Source organism: Molothrus ater, chromosome 3 (assembly GCF_012460135.2).
Source record: "Molothrus ater isolate BHLD 08-10-18 breed brown headed cowbird chromosome 3, BPBGC_Mater_1.1, whole genome shotgun sequence".
Taxonomy (NCBI): Eukaryota; Metazoa; Chordata; class Aves; order Passeriformes; family Icteridae; genus Molothrus; species Molothrus ater.
Window position 1 is genome coordinate 36,212,866 of NC_050480.2, and position 15,318 is coordinate 36,228,183.

Consider the following 15,318-nt stretch of genomic DNA (forward strand, 5'->3'; position numbering starts at 1 on the left):
TTTGATGGGGAGGAAGACTGACTGGCATTTCTTTCTCATTTTACTCTTCCAGTAGAACTGCAAAACATGATGCTCATATAGAGCACCTGTAAAGATAGAGCTTGACTTTAATTAACTTTTTCTGTAGCAGCTTTATAAATAAGGTTATTTCCCCTCTCTTCCAGTAGTGGTTTGGCTTCTTATGATCCCCATCTTGTTTTTAGCCAGCCTTTTTCAATTCAGTGGAATTTGGATCTGGACTGTTATGAGGCCTCTGATGTAGTCAGGTGGGATCCTGTGGATCAGTGTTGATACTGGTTGGTAGTGTTCTGCTCCTATAGTACAGGGCTGGTGAGCTTTTTCCCTTTGATTTCTAAAAAAAAGAAAATGATAGCAGTAGTGATCTCCATTCATTATGCAATATAGATGATAAAAACTACTTGCACATTTAAATTATTACACAGAAAGGATATACTGTTTGAAGGGGATTAATTTTAAGAAATCTTGCTATATTGACAGATAAGCATAACTAAAGAAAAATGGTAAACTGGAGTGGAAACCTCCTGGGAAAAACAGCCAGAACATGCTTTTGGGAGAATGCTCAATCGTATTAGCATGCTATGCATAGCTTCTCTTTAAGAAGTTTTTTGTAAATATGTATATACAATATGAGATGAAATTTTTTAGTGGTAGTCATTATATTTTCCACTATGTCAACATATTGCACTTTTAGACTCCTAAAAGGAATATTTTCCCATCCCAAATCTAGCTGCTTTTAAGGAAATCTGCCCTGGTGGAATGGGTTATACGGTTTCTGGCCCTCACAGAAACAAGCTATATCATCACCCTGCAGTTAGAGTACAGCCACCTGCCATTGGCAAGACCCCGATTACTCAACCTGTTGCTAAAGGTACTTCTCCTCCACCTCTCCCAGCAAAGGAAGAGCCAGTGGAGGCACTGACCTTCTCACAGAAAAGTGAGACTGAGATGGCTGTACAAGAAGGTGAGAGTGGGGGAATTTAGTCTTTCTCTGTTTCTGTGCATGTGTCTTCCATGGTTTGTTTCTTTGCGTGGCAGCTGCGGACAGTGCAGGGCCGAGAGGCGCCGCTCCCCACAGCAGAGCATTCCGTGGTGCCCAGAGTGTGGCATCACGGGATTTACTCCTCACAGGCTGTGGGTAGGTCCTGCCAGATGCTGAGACCATGGAGAGAGAGCGAGACTGCTTTAATCTCAATCATTTGTATGATCAGAAATAGTACATATTTTTTAAGTCTTTTTGTAAGACTTAAAAAACTTATTTTATATATATATATTTATGAATTCTAGAAAGTAAAGCTGCAATGGAAAATAAGAATTTATATGAAATTTCTACCACTCCTTCCCAGAAAAAAGTCATATTTGTGGAGCAAAAAACCCCAAACTACTCTTACTTGTCTAAAGAAAAGACAAATTTTAAATTTTTTTTTTTTTTGCAATAAATCCTTGCAAATTTGTTAGTGGCAAAATATATATCATTATGACGTTAATTTACCTTTAAAGTGTTTACAGATGTTGATATCCCTTGGAAGGTATTGTAAAGGTTTCATCAGTGAGTTAATAACCTGTGTGCTTGTCAAATTGTTTCTGAGGAAGCAGGTAAACAATTGAGAAATCTACAAGGGAGCTGAATACTGAGTAAATAAACATTAGATGGTGTGTAGAATCTTATTCTGTTTTTCAGGTTAGTTTTTTACACTTGCTTCAGGAACATGATCTCATGTTTCTACTAGTTTGGAATGAGGTTTGAGCCTGAATTTTTTGTGTGATGGCAACAACCACTTCCAAATGTGACAAAATATGTAATAAAATGTTTTGTGAAAACTGATTAATTCTCTTTTTTTCTTTCTGATTTTAGTGGCAACTGCAGCTCCTGATCAGGTAAAACATGATGTAATTTATGTAGAAATTAGAATGCAGACCATGCATGAGATGGGATACAGATAACTGAAAGGATTTAGAATTTATGATGTACAAACAAGTCACTGTGGACTTACTGCTCAAACCCAGAGGCAAAAAGAGCTCGTGTTGTTTATAATGTACAACAACAGGCAGGTAGTGAGGTACAGGAAAGAGATTACTTTACTTTAACCTCTCTTAGAGACATTTGCTGGAGGGTCTGGTACATATTGCTCTGTCCCCTTCTGGAGACTGTTTTAAAGAGGATACTGAAAAATGCAGAGAGTATGAAGAAAAGACACAGATACTAACAGCTAGAGAAAACAAATCAGAGAGAAACGCTATGAAGCTTTGAGAAGCACTTGTGAGACCTGCTTATGAGGCTGGTATTAGTGCCTAAGTTAATTTCATTGTATAGAGTGTCCTGTGTTCATTGGAGAAGAGTAAGTGTGTATCTTTGTGAAGTCCCCCATTCTGGAGGTTTCAGATTTTCTGTGCTGGAGATAATGGGATTTGTTGTGAATAATTGCAGCTGTGCTCCATTCAATTTTCTTACAGACATACAAGCATATAACATTTCTGTGAAAATAAGATGATCGGTTCAGTAGCTAAGAAGGAACCTTTCACAGTTGTCAGACACCTAGATGTGATTGTATACTTTTGTGTGATGCTGAACTACATTCAAATGCTATTTGTAAGCAATTAAAGACCAGAGAATGGGAGAATTATGGAGGGATAAAGCCAAAGATACAATTAGAAGCTCTAGGAAATGGCTGCTTCAAGTAAAATCAGTTAAATTTTATTCTATTGTATAAACATAGCATTCCATGTTCATTCAGTTTTAAATTGGTGGTGATTAATGATCTACTATCAAAAGCCACTCATGTGAGAATGTTAGCAGTGTCTCAAGCCAGGAGTTTGTGGGTAGCTATGAATTAAGAGAATGTTTTCAGAATGTTATATTTTTTTATCATTCTAGGAATTAGCTTCCATTGATCAAGAAAAGCAGCCTTATCTAGAGCCTGGGCAGCCTCAGCTTTCTCCTGGAATTTCAACAATTAACCTGCATCCACAGTTTCCAGGTAACTTATTTTATCTTTTCTTTCTGTATTAAAGAGTGCTTACAGTTCTTAAAGAATGGGAAGGTAGCAATTCTAGCAGAAGTTAATGAAAAAATGATTGGAGCTTCGAAAGCAATTTCTCCATGGTCAAAAAAAATCATGGAAGCAGAAGTAGGAGGAATAGAGGGGTTTGCATTGGTTTAGTGACTTGTTTAGGAGATAAAGACATATTTTAAGAAGAAGTGGTATCCTGGATTATGTGCGTGAGCATTTTACTGTCAGCAGAGGTCAAGCCTTGTACTCCTTTCCAGAGGAAACTATGCTTAGGTGGCTCTTTGCAGATTTATGCATAACTTTTGCTGCAAAAGTTTTGTAACTGTGTTTGCTTTCTTTAGCAACTCAGTGGCATTTTTTCACAAGCAATAGAAAGATGAAAACCTCAATTACATGGGTTTTTTTCTACTGTAGGTTAAAGCAGAATTAACATAAATCTCCATAGTGCTTAGCTTATTCATGTGTGAATTCTATAAGGGTTGTGGTTTTCGAATGCTTTAAGGTGGGTTTTTTGGATGTGATTGATTTCCATTCCATGTCACACAGTAGTGATTGAGAAAACATCCCCTCCTTTGCCTGTTGAAGTTGCTCCTGAAGTCTCTACTTCCAGTGCAAGTCAAGTTATTGCACCTACTCAAGTTACAGGTATTGTACTTCTCTTTTAGAACTGCAATAAATTAAGAAATTGCTGAGTTTCTGACACTATTGTTCTGTGCTGTTGCTGAGTTACCATAGTGAAGAGAACATGGTTGTAGAACAGAAGGAATATTCTGGAGAAAGTGCAGAACAGCACAACAATGAGGCTTTCTACTATCAAGAAAGCCAGGACAGGTCCTCCAGGATGTACCTGCCATTTTTGAGTCCACAAGTAAAGGACAGAAGATAAAATTAATAATTCACCTCAGATTCGTTTCTGGACTTTCTTTGCAGATCTGCAAGGCAAGTCCAGAACTAAATACTTCTTGAATACAAGTCAGGTTGTTAGACAGTCTGCATGTGTTTTCATGAAGTATACATGATGATGCTCATTGAGGGATGTAGAGTTCAAGGGATGTAGATCAGAATGTTCTAGAAAAAGCAGGTGAGACATTACTATAAGATCTGTTTTGAAATGTTCTTTTGATGTTTGTGCTTCATCCTTTTTTAAAGTATTAGAGTTGCCTCATCTACATCTATGTGTCAAGAAGTGAAAATAACAGAAATGCAAGTAATGCACCTGCCATAGCTGAAATTTGTCTAAATGACAGCTGTGTCAAAAGACATCAAAATTTCTCTTGCCATACATTTAGAAGCCAAAAGGTGAACATACCATATTTGTATACATGAGAGCAATTCACATTGGTTAGAATGTACACAGGTGCTTTGAAGTGTTTGCAATATCCTGGTAAATACTGTAAGATGCATTCTTGTATATTGTAGAGATATTTAGGCCTACAAAGAGGTTTCCTGGTTTCCATTCAGAGGGAGAAATTTCACATACTTTATTAAAAAATGAACTCTTCAAAATGGCTTTCCTTCATGCAGGAATGGATTTTTGAGTTGATGCAATGTACACAGGGTCTAAATCACCCAGTTGTTTGTAGGATTCTGTCTGCAGTTAAATCCTCCGGAATGTACTGTAAGAGTAGAGAAAGTATTCTGTCTGTCTGTAAGCATTCTGCTTACAGTAATTATAGCAAACTGCTGCCTTCAGTTTGCTATAATTACAGTTTATCAATCCCATACAAAGGTTCAAATAGTTGTGATCGTCACAGTAGAACTTGGAAGTCAGCTCTTCTGTGACTGTGCCCCTTCTACCAGCCAGCTCCCAGCTTCTTTACAAGGAGAGAAAGTTACCTTGCTGGGAGCTCGCATCAGTTAGTAAAAAGAAAATGATAATTTTCCATGTTCTGTTTTTTATTTCCTCAGGAAAATTAGTAGAACTAGAAATTGCTGTGTGCTATAAATCAAAATGTTGTTCAGAGATAATAAAGTAAAAGTGCTGTAAGATTTGTAGGACAAAATCCTAAACAGGATTTAAAAATTGACTGCAATTTAAGCTGAGAAGTTTTTGAGTGCCTTATTTCTGTACTTTAAAATTTAGGTAAATTTAGATGTGACCTGCTTCTAAAGTCTAGATAAACAATTCTTCTTTACAGTTAAGTTCTTCTTTTTTGGGAATTACAATTCCATACTGCAGTATAACCTTAGTTTGTTGCAACTGAAGACAGTCATTAGTATTTTCTGAAGTAACGCATATACTTCAGGAATTTCTAAAACTACTGTAAGGATTTAGCATTCAATGCTGCCCATATCTGAATCTCCTTATCTTACAAAATACATACAAGCCATTAGTAGATAAGTATTCTATAAATCAGGATACCCACTGTAATCAGAAACTCACTGCAGTTATTTTCTTAATGTGCAATGCAAAGGTTGAGCCATATATACTTTTTTATTTTAACTTCATTTTACTTTAAATTTTATGTACTGATTTATAGATCTTGGATGGGACATAAGATTGTCACTAGGAGAAGCGCAGATGGTTTCTAGATTCTTCCAGATAAGGTATCCATTAGAGAAATTCAGGAGTTGCAAACTTGATTTACAGTTGTTTTCATGCCTGAGCTTTCTACTTGGATTACAGAATATTGTGCACTTACTCAACAATGTAAGTTTAACATTAAATTTCTCTTTGTTTGCTTAGAAATCAACGAATGTACAGTTAATCCTGATATCTGTGGAGCAGGACACTGTGTTAATTTGCCTGTGGGATACACTTGCATCTGCTACAAGGGATACAAACTGAATGATCAGCAGACAAAGTGCATTGGTATGAAATGATGCTTTCAAAAATCTGATATAACCATGCTATGAAATGCTTGCAATCTGGTAGAATCTGGTTAGGGGAAATCTCTCCAGAGCAGTCAGACGTTCTTTCCTCTGTTGAATACTTTCAGACTACAAGGATTTTTTTTCCTATGCCAAATAAAATTTGTGAGGTAGTCTCTAATACAGCCTTTTAGCTGCTCTAAGATTAGTGTGAATTTAATGAAAAGGAGTGAAAACGTCTCCGATTGTGATGTGAGAGAAAAAGAAATAGGCAGACCATCTCCTCTCAGCTGTATATTAGGTACCTAAAAGTCAGACTACTAGGAAGAAATACACTTGTGTTTGGAAAAAGAATGAATTTGTGCCTGTTTCTCGCAGTGGTTTACCCAGCTACCAGCTCTGCAGAGAGACTAAGTCCAGGCATTTTGTTAGGTCATTCCTTCCAGCCTGCTACTGAGAAGAGAAAGTATATCATAAACAACCCAGAAGCACAGTGAGAGATCTGCAAAGTAAGGTCTCCATCCCCTTTTAAGCTAGTAAATTCTAGATGATGATTATTCTCTGATGAACATAAGGCAGAGCACAAAGGAGTCCTACATGAACCGTTTCAGATTTTGAAGCAGCTGTATTGGTATCTTTTCTTCATTCAGACTACACTGGTTCCTCTGTAACTTGGATCAGAAAGGGTGTATTGTATCTACAGATTATATGCTATAAAATGTTCATGCCATCAAAGCTCAGCAGCTTCACGCTGTAACACATGCTGTCAGGTGCAACTACAGTATTGAAAAATAAATTATGCAACACAGCCAAATGGCAACTTAGAATCCCTTTATTTCGTCCAAATTTTATTAACATTCCATGCTTGCAGCTTGTGCTCATGTTGCACACAGTGTAGTGATTTGAACTGTAATCATGTCACGTTCTTCAGGCCAATAGAGCATTTTTCTTACAGTGTAAGCCAATAAGAGCATTTTTCTCCAACCAAAACTATTTAATGCATCTTTTTTTCATCTCTGAGAGAAAACATATATACCTTTTCCAATAGTTAAAATAATTACAAGATCAGTCTTTTCAAATGCATGGCACAGAATGCACAAAAAAGAATCACAGCTATATACATTATTCTGTAGTCTTCTGTTTTCATTTCTTTTACAGATATTAATGAGTGTGATCAGGCACCACATCTCTGTTCCCTTGGACGCTGTGAAAATACAGAAGGAAGTTTCCTATGTATTTGCCAAGCTGGATTCATGGCCAGTGAAGATGGAACTGACTGCGTTGGTAATAACTAGTTCCCTTTATAGAAAATAAAAGTATCAAAATTATTCAAGAAGGTAGCTAAACCCTCCTAAAGTCCCCTTTTCAACTCTTTTTTCCTCAATATCAGTGGTACTGGACTGATGTCTGGAAGTATATTTCACTGTCTCTCACCAGATGTTGTGGTGAGCAAAGCACCTGTTTAGCTGATACTCCTTTTCAGAATGTTTGTTGAAAAACAAGAATTTATTCAGTATATTATTGTTTAGGAAAACTACCAATAAGTAAAAACACCTGCTTTATAAAATACAAATACTGAACACTTTCAATGAGTAGAAGCTGAAACAAACCATATTTTTAAATACAGCTGCAAACAGCCACAGACTTCACAAAGCAACACAGCCTGAAGAGGCTGTGGTCTGCTTTAGGATAGTGCTGGCTTGGGCACTGCATAGATGCAGCAACACACATTGTGTTTGCAGCCATAGGGATGCTCCCAGGCCACCTTCTATATGCTGGCTGTTTCTCAAACTCACTGTCTCTCTGATCACAAGCAGTGAGGTGGCTTGCAAACAGCTTCAAAAATCCAAACTTACTACTTTGTGTTTAGTTAAAGCAGAATTTTGAGGAGATGCAAGCATTCGATACTTTGATGGTGAAGTAACTTCTCTGAACTTCTCTTTGTCATCTGCAGATTTTGATGAATGTTCAAGACCTCACACTTGTGGAGAAGGCTTTTGTATAAACACTCTTGGCTCATACAGATGTGAATATTGTGATAGTGGCTACCAAATGAACAGGAGAGGGGAATGTGAAGGTAAGTTTGGACTCTTCCCTGGTGGTGATGATGATTGATACTGATAGCACTTCATTGCACCATTTATTGATAGCACAAAGCCAGTGCCAAACTACTGCTGTTTGGAATGATTAACATTCCCTCTATTCAAGGGAGGCTTTGCACTGCAGCTTGAGCTGCAAGGGGACAAATCTCAGAGGGTGCAATCTTAAACAAGAAGCCTTTGTGAGTACTCTTCAATCTTTGTCATTATTTGGTGTCTGGAACTGCAATTCAATTCCTGCTATTTGAATTTAAGATGCTGTAAAGGAGTTCCCCCACTGTGTACAGAGCCATCTTGGAACAGCCATTTTATCATCTCTTGCCATGGAATCACTAACTTCATTGTTAGTCCTTACCTGCTTGCCAAGTTTTTGTTTAAAAGAAGAAATTAACTTTTCCTATATTATATCAGGTAGCAAATGATAGGTTTACTTTTTAATATCCATATCAAGCAGATATTTCATGTTGCAGGAGATCCTAGCACATCTGACCTTCAAAGCTTCACATTTCTTTTTAGTGTGATATTTTGGTCTATTTTCCTGGTATATTTTTTGTTTTCAACTTGAATGGTGAACTAAAAACCCCAAGAAATCATTTCATTTTAAACATGATTTTGTTTATGCTTTAGTCTAAGTTACATAGGATAGAATAAAATTGCTCACATGTTAGGTTGCCTGGAAAATAAGCAACTTAAAGCTGCCATGGATATATTTGCTGCTCTGAGCAATGCTAAAAGAGTCTTATTCCAATTTTTTTTATTTATTTAAATGTTTCACAAACTCCACTCTTACAACTAGTCTTTGCAAATCTTCTGTGACTAGGGAAGCTGTAATTCAGTTAGGCTAGAAATCAGACTCTTACACTACATCAAATTTGTTATTAACTTGTATTTTAAATAGCGTGGTGGTAGTCCTCTATAATTTAACTTAACAAAATGTAATTTCTGAAACCAAATTCTCTGTTGAAAGTTATTTAAGATTGCTTAAGGGGAAAATGCTCCTACATTAATCCATCAAACCAAGGAAATGACCCATTTGGGGAATCATTGCACCATGTCATCCCTCTACTGACAGATTTCTAATTTCACAAAAAACTTCCTTCCACCCCCTCCACAATTCAAAAACAAAGGCAAGAATCCTCCAAGCTGCACACAATACTCAGGCCTCACTTGCACTTCCTCACCCCATCTCATTCTGCCTTCAAGCTGTACTCACACAAGCTCTGTCACAGGCCTAGCCAGGGGAATGTAAAGGGTGCATAGATGTTCTTGTAAATTCTGTTGTTTCTGTGGAACAGTGTTGTGGTCACAGCTGAACATCCTTGCATAGGATGAAGAATTCTTATAGAATCTTCTTGCGATTTGTTTTTATGCTTTGCTGCCTTTAGACTTTATTTTGACTAAAAATTTCTGAACCAGGTACATCATTCATGTTCTGAAGGCAGACACAGTCCAGACAGTTCTGAGAAGAAATTACAGCAGAAGTGTAATTTTCTTTGTTAATTAAGTAAAAAAAAAAAAAACAACAAACTCCCACAGGAGCTTAATGAGAAACTTTTGCAGGTGTGCATTGTAACAGCTGAAGAAGCCTATTGGTGTTTTTACGAGAAAGTATTCTAAGCTGGACAATTGTGATTTGCCTACATTCAGTGAGTTGTTTGGAGCTGGAATATTCAATTTTCTCAACCTTGGAGCATTGTCCAGTTAAATTATGAGTGTTGGGAGCTCCTTGAGTTCTGTGAGCTTGTTCTCAAAACTAGGAGTGAATTCCCTCCCTATGATTGTGCTCAAGTAGCAGTCTTTAATTGCAGAAGACAAAACTGCTAGGCCTGGGGCAGGAAGAGGATGGAAGCTTAGGAACCTGAGTTTAAAGGTGACTGACAATTTAATTAGTTCTGTGCACTGCATGAAGGAAGTATTTCATGGGAAAGATTATAATTATTGTGTACTTAAATACCATATTATAAAATGATCTCACACATGTGAGCAGACTGCAAGGAGGCTGCCTACACAGTTTTAATTCCAGAATCTTCTGATCATTGGTCACTTAACAGCAACTTGTCTTTTAATGTTGTTTTCTGTGTGCAGTCTCCTTTAGATTGCTTATGTTGGATGTCTGGGTTTCCTTGTGGCAAGATAAGAAGTTGTTCCGGCTCAGAGCCTGAACATGAGTTCCATGACTTTTTCAGGACCTATCTCTTCTTGTCATGGGCAGTCTAGAACCTTGCCTGGTGCAGAAAGTCCCTCTCTCACCCTAAACATTGCCAACCTCAGTGATGAGGCTTGTGCCTTCTTTCAGACAAAATTAACTCCTTACTCCATGTAAACCTCTTTGATTCTCATTCACACAATTATGTTTTTAGTCCCAATAGCACTTGCATGCTGAATAACTCTACAGCATTGGAAAATACCAAATTGTGGTTTGCTTTTGGAAGCCAGAGTTACAGTTTTACTGTTGTTCCAATGAACTTCCAAAGTCTTACCATAGAAAGAATCTCAGGCACTTCAGTATGATAAGGAGTAACATGTAAAGTAAAGGAAAGTTATTTTTACCTGTGGTAGCCAGAAATCTGATATGCTGTATGTTCTGGAAGACCTACCAAAGATTTTTAGTATAACAGAGAATTCAGATTCAGTTGCATGTATTATGAGCTACTCTATTTCTGAGATGCCCCTTTGCTGGTACAAATATGTGTGAACTTGTTCTTTCCTGTGCCTCTACCAGATAAATTACACAATTATTTAAATGCTTTAGTATCTCAGGAGGAGAGTCAGAGTAACCAGATTATTGTTATACTGTGGCTTTGACCAGTATTTCCTTTTATCTTCTCTTTTGAAGACATTGATGAATGCCTGACTCCAGCTACCTGTCCAGATGCACAGTGCCTTAATGCTCCTGGCTCTTACCAGTGCATTCCTTGCAGAGTGGGGTTCAGAGGCTGGAATGGACAGTGCCATGGTATGTTTAGTGCTCTTTGTCTCTCTGGTTGTAGTCCTCGTTCTGAGGTGCTGTGTTTCATATTCAATCAGTGTTACGACCTGATGACATCACTGTGCCCTGGGTCCCCATTTCATGCAAGAATAACTGAAAAGATGAGATTTTTGAAATTACTTTATGTTCTCAGACACAGTACGTAAGAGGAAATCTTGTTTTACTGTAGATAAATGAGCACTGAATCTAGACTACAAATGATATCATTACAAAACAAAATTCTTGCAATAGAAAATACGGAATAGAAAGGGGATGTACTGTCAGTGAAATATAAATAGGCTGTTGTTTGGAAATGGAAAGACAAGTGAGTGCTAATACATCAGTGCAACTCAGGTTTTTCAGTGGAATATGAGAGTTTGCTCACGGAGCATGTTAATTAAACTCCTTTATTACCTGTACTTCTAGCAAAACATTAGCATATCCTGAAGTCCCTTGTCTAACTTTAGGTTAGGGTTTAGGACAGATTTCGCACATTTTACTTTTGTTGATTTGTTTCTAAATGTTAGATTAATTTTTTTTTTTCAAAATCAGTTTTGACTATTTGAAATAGAGGTGAGAAAGAACAAATTAATCCATTGTGCAAAAGGAAATAATCTTTTTGCAGTTTTGAGTGCCACTTTTTGGGTCACTACCAGAAACTTAAATTTAGCATCAGTTGTGAAGGATCTGCTATCTGTTGCGAATATTCCTGCCCACTCCATGTATCACATGCCCTATAATTTGTGATCGTTGGAATAACCATGTTGCCTAAACAGGTGTACAGTAACCTACAAGAGGGTGTTTGCATGTGATTGTCAGTGTACTTCCATGGCTTATTTTGTAATGGCCCCCAGTGCTGTGAGGTGGTTCAGCTCAGTTCACAAAGCAGTCCAAGAGCAGTGTTTGGTTGAAGCAGCTCTGGTGGCTGGGATCTGCTGTGCTCCAGCTGCAGGTGTGGTGCTGATCTATGGATCAAGATTAGAGCCAAGTTGCACTGAGCCAATGGTGTGGCTGTCAGAACCTCACCATCAATTTTGCTGTGCAGATTACAGCGTTTTCAACTACCCTATTTTCTGAAGAAGTCATACTGTCTGATCTGCCATGTCATAGCTGCATATTTGGTCTTGTCATTTGACTTACTGTGGAGGAATGTATTTCTCAGGTAATTTCATGGATTTTAATGGAGTTGTAACAAGCTAGAAAATGTTTGCCACAAATGAATGGGCTTCTTTTTGCACTAATTACTCCACATTGATCTTTGTTTCATTCCTGCCCACCTGCCTGGATTCCTGGTGCCCTTGCAAAGAATGTGGCATATGTACTCTGTTAGAGTGCTCTTACTTAACTCCTTTTTTTTTTTTTTTTTGCCAAAAATGTTGGCCTAATTTTGCCTTCTTTCCCAATATTAAGCTTTATTTCTGTACCTATTTATGGAAATAGCCTGGTTGAAAATTCCCTGACAAAACTTTCAGTTGTTTCATTCTTGTTAACCAGGATAGGTTAGAGGGAAATGAGAGAAGTCAGTTCTTTGCTCAGAACTAAGTCATGTAAGGAATATGTCTTGATTTAAAGTGATAATTTTTTTCCTTGTATTACTTCATGTAGCTTTCCTTTTTTCCTTTGTCTTATGAAATGTTCTAAGCCTAGGCATTCTTACTCACTTCATTAGTGATGTGATCAGTCCGTTTTTTGTTTATCCTAGGCTTACATCATGTTGGAAATGAGCCATACATATTTTAGAAAATGTAATGCAGACATTTTTTCTTAAATCTTTAGTTCTGCAATATGGCACCACTTAAATACACCAAAAAGGAAAATATTTCCCGTTATCTGTGAAGGATATTTAAATCCATTGTTCCATAAATTCATTTGTTTCTCCTGTTAGTTTAGATCAGTTGCAGCTCTTCTGTTTTTCCACAGTGCTGTTTTCAGTATTTTTTTACCTCACTTCACTGCTCTGCCTGTACTTTATGCCATAGAAAATCTAGTGTAACAATCCTACAGATAGGTCTTTGATGCCATTTATATTGTAATCTTGCAGGATTTAAAGCCAGGAACATAGCCGCTTCTGTTTCATTAGGCCAAGTCCATCAGTTCACTTCAAACTCAGGGAGACTACATTTAACTGGAGTTTAGGTGGGAATGTTTGGTGCGTGTTGGAAGAAATGGAAAAGGACACTTGCACCACCTGACTCTTCATTGTCTTGAAATTGTCACTGTTCCAGATCCCTCAGTGCATTTGTGTTGTACAGAGACTGTTTGAAATAATTGATTGGTTTTTAAGTTTACTTTCAACCACTGATTAATTTTTCTTGTATTTTTCTCTCTGCACATTTTCATGTTCAAATAAAGTCAGATATCATGATGTATCTAGAGCACACTTCCGTGTATTAATGAACAAATTTAAAAAGTAGGTTGACAAAACTTTCTAGATCACTTCATCCTTCTGGCTATCACTGTGGTGGATTTTGAAGCTGCATGATTTAACTATCAATATTCAAATTGTACAGTTTTAAGGATCCCATTAGAAGATACCAAAACTAATACGGAGGTAAGCAGAGCTAATCCAAATACCTCTAGCCCTACTGTAGGGAGCACCGACAGAATCAGTTATAACTCTGGATTTCATCTCAGAAAATTTAAGTTCTGTTCCTGGCTTTTCTGTTGGCTTTATGTGGAAGTCTCTTGATCTTTGAATCCCATCCAAAAATCAGAAATAGTATTCCAGGTTCTTTGTCAAACAGCTTGGAGATGAAAGTGAATCTGTAAGAAGCAGTTTTGTTGTTTGGTTGGAAATTTGTGTGCTTGAATTGGGTTCTCTGTGTTTGAACAGATTCTTCAGTTAGAGCATTGATCATGTACATTGGGAGCAAAGATTGTGTTTTGTAGAGCAAGCACATTTTGCAGCACTAGTGAGTGGGAAATAAGCCTTGGAGAAAGCAATGAGGAGCGGCACCACTGAATGCCATAGCACAGCACCTGTGGATCTGTGCTGTCATATCTCCAAGGATGTCTGTCACTCCTTCTGCTTGGCCAGGCTGCAGCAGGACATCTTATTTACAGAGCTAGAGGCTTAAGTGAGGAACTGAGAGTTGTAGGTCACTGGGAATGTGGATGATAGTGGTGATTTTGCTTGTGTTTGGGGAAAAGATGGGCTTTGTCAAAGGCAGGTGGTACAGGAGCTTGCAAAGAGCCATGCCTCTAAATACATGTGAGGAAAATAGTTACTGCACATATTCACAATAGCTAAAAAGGGTTCTGATGATGGTTTAAAGATATCGAATCTTCCAGCTCTCCCTGTGCTACAGCTGTCTAAATGGCTCCAGTGCCTCAAATAATTAGCACTTTTTTATGCTGATGGGTTTTGTGTGCTTTGTGGTGGCAAAAGACAGGATAATTGATAGTTCTTTTCCTGCATCGGTGAAATTAAAAAAATACAGCATTTTTCCTGTAAAACAAGGACACGCTCTGACTGCTGCAACCCTGAAAGAACAAAATAAAATTTGAAATTTTTTTTTTTTCCTGTGAAAACCACTTCTAATTGTTATTTTAGAATACAGAATTAATTCTGGCTGGATTTATAGCAAAATATGTTTCTTATTTTATTTTTATGTTTGCTTTTTGCTTTGTCGATTTATACAAATTGCATTCAGAAGGAATTCTTGAAATATACTCTTAAGTAGCAACACAGCAATTTTCATGTTGGCTGAAGAAAGTGGCCCATCTAACTAATACCTTTCAGAGAAGGATTAAAGTAGATGTCTGTGGGATAGTTTATAGGAAATAAAAGCTGCTTTCAAGTCCTTCTAAAGAAAGGATGGTTTGTGACTAGGAGAGAGATTTTGCATAATCCAATTAAGTTACTTGATGAGTATGTAGAGTAGCCTTACAAAGGGACCTGCATGAAGTGCTAAAATCGCATTGAAATAAATTCCTCAGGAATAAGAATCCTGCTTATGATGTGAATTGAATATATTCCCAAGCTCAACTGAAAGGTGGTTGTACCCCAGTTAATTTCTTGCACTTCCTTTCTCTTCACAGATATAAATGAATGTCAGTATGGCAGTCACTGTACAAATGGACGTTGTGAAAATACAGAGGGATCATTCAGGTGTTTTTGTGCCCAGGGTTTCAAACTCTCTGCATCAAAGGATCAGTGTGAAGGTAAGAAAGATATTATTAAAATTCATAAGGTTGCATTTACCTTTTAGATAATATTTTTAATATATTTTTTAATCTTGCTTTTAAATGTATAACACTGATGCTGAAAACACAGAAATGTAAGAATGTGTATTTCTATTTTATGGTTTCTATGATCACATTGTAGATCTTGAGATGTGTTATCAAGCCAGTCAAGAACATGTAGTAATATTTATATTGCTAAACTGGGATTTTTGCAAAATCTGTGTCA

At 37.2% G+C, this 15,318-nt stretch overlaps 1 protein-coding gene across 4 annotated transcripts in view; it reads left to right on the forward strand.

Annotated features, from left to right (window-relative positions):
* Positions 1 to 15,318, forward strand: part of LTBP1 (latent transforming growth factor beta binding protein 1) — a 188,412-nt gene that overhangs the window by 121,401 nt on the left and 51,693 nt on the right. Inside the window, exons 12-20 of one of the 4 annotated variants that reach the window (XM_036381048.1) lie at positions 749 to 982; positions 1,874 to 1,896; positions 2,894 to 2,996; positions 3,576 to 3,674; positions 5,716 to 5,841; positions 6,999 to 7,124; positions 7,795 to 7,917; positions 10,776 to 10,895; positions 14,949 to 15,071. In XM_036381048.1, the coding sequence (XP_036236941.1) occupies positions 749 to 982; positions 1,874 to 1,896; positions 2,894 to 2,996; positions 3,576 to 3,674; positions 5,716 to 5,841; positions 6,999 to 7,124; positions 7,795 to 7,917; positions 10,776 to 10,895; positions 14,949 to 15,071 (1,077 nt within the window). The remainder of the gene's footprint in view (positions 1 to 748; positions 983 to 1,873; positions 1,897 to 2,893; positions 2,997 to 3,575; positions 3,675 to 5,715; positions 5,842 to 6,998; positions 7,125 to 7,794; positions 7,918 to 10,775; positions 10,896 to 14,948; positions 15,072 to 15,318) is intronic. The other 3 variants (XM_054514385.1, XM_036381049.2, XM_054514386.1) reach the window with 3 other exon arrangements.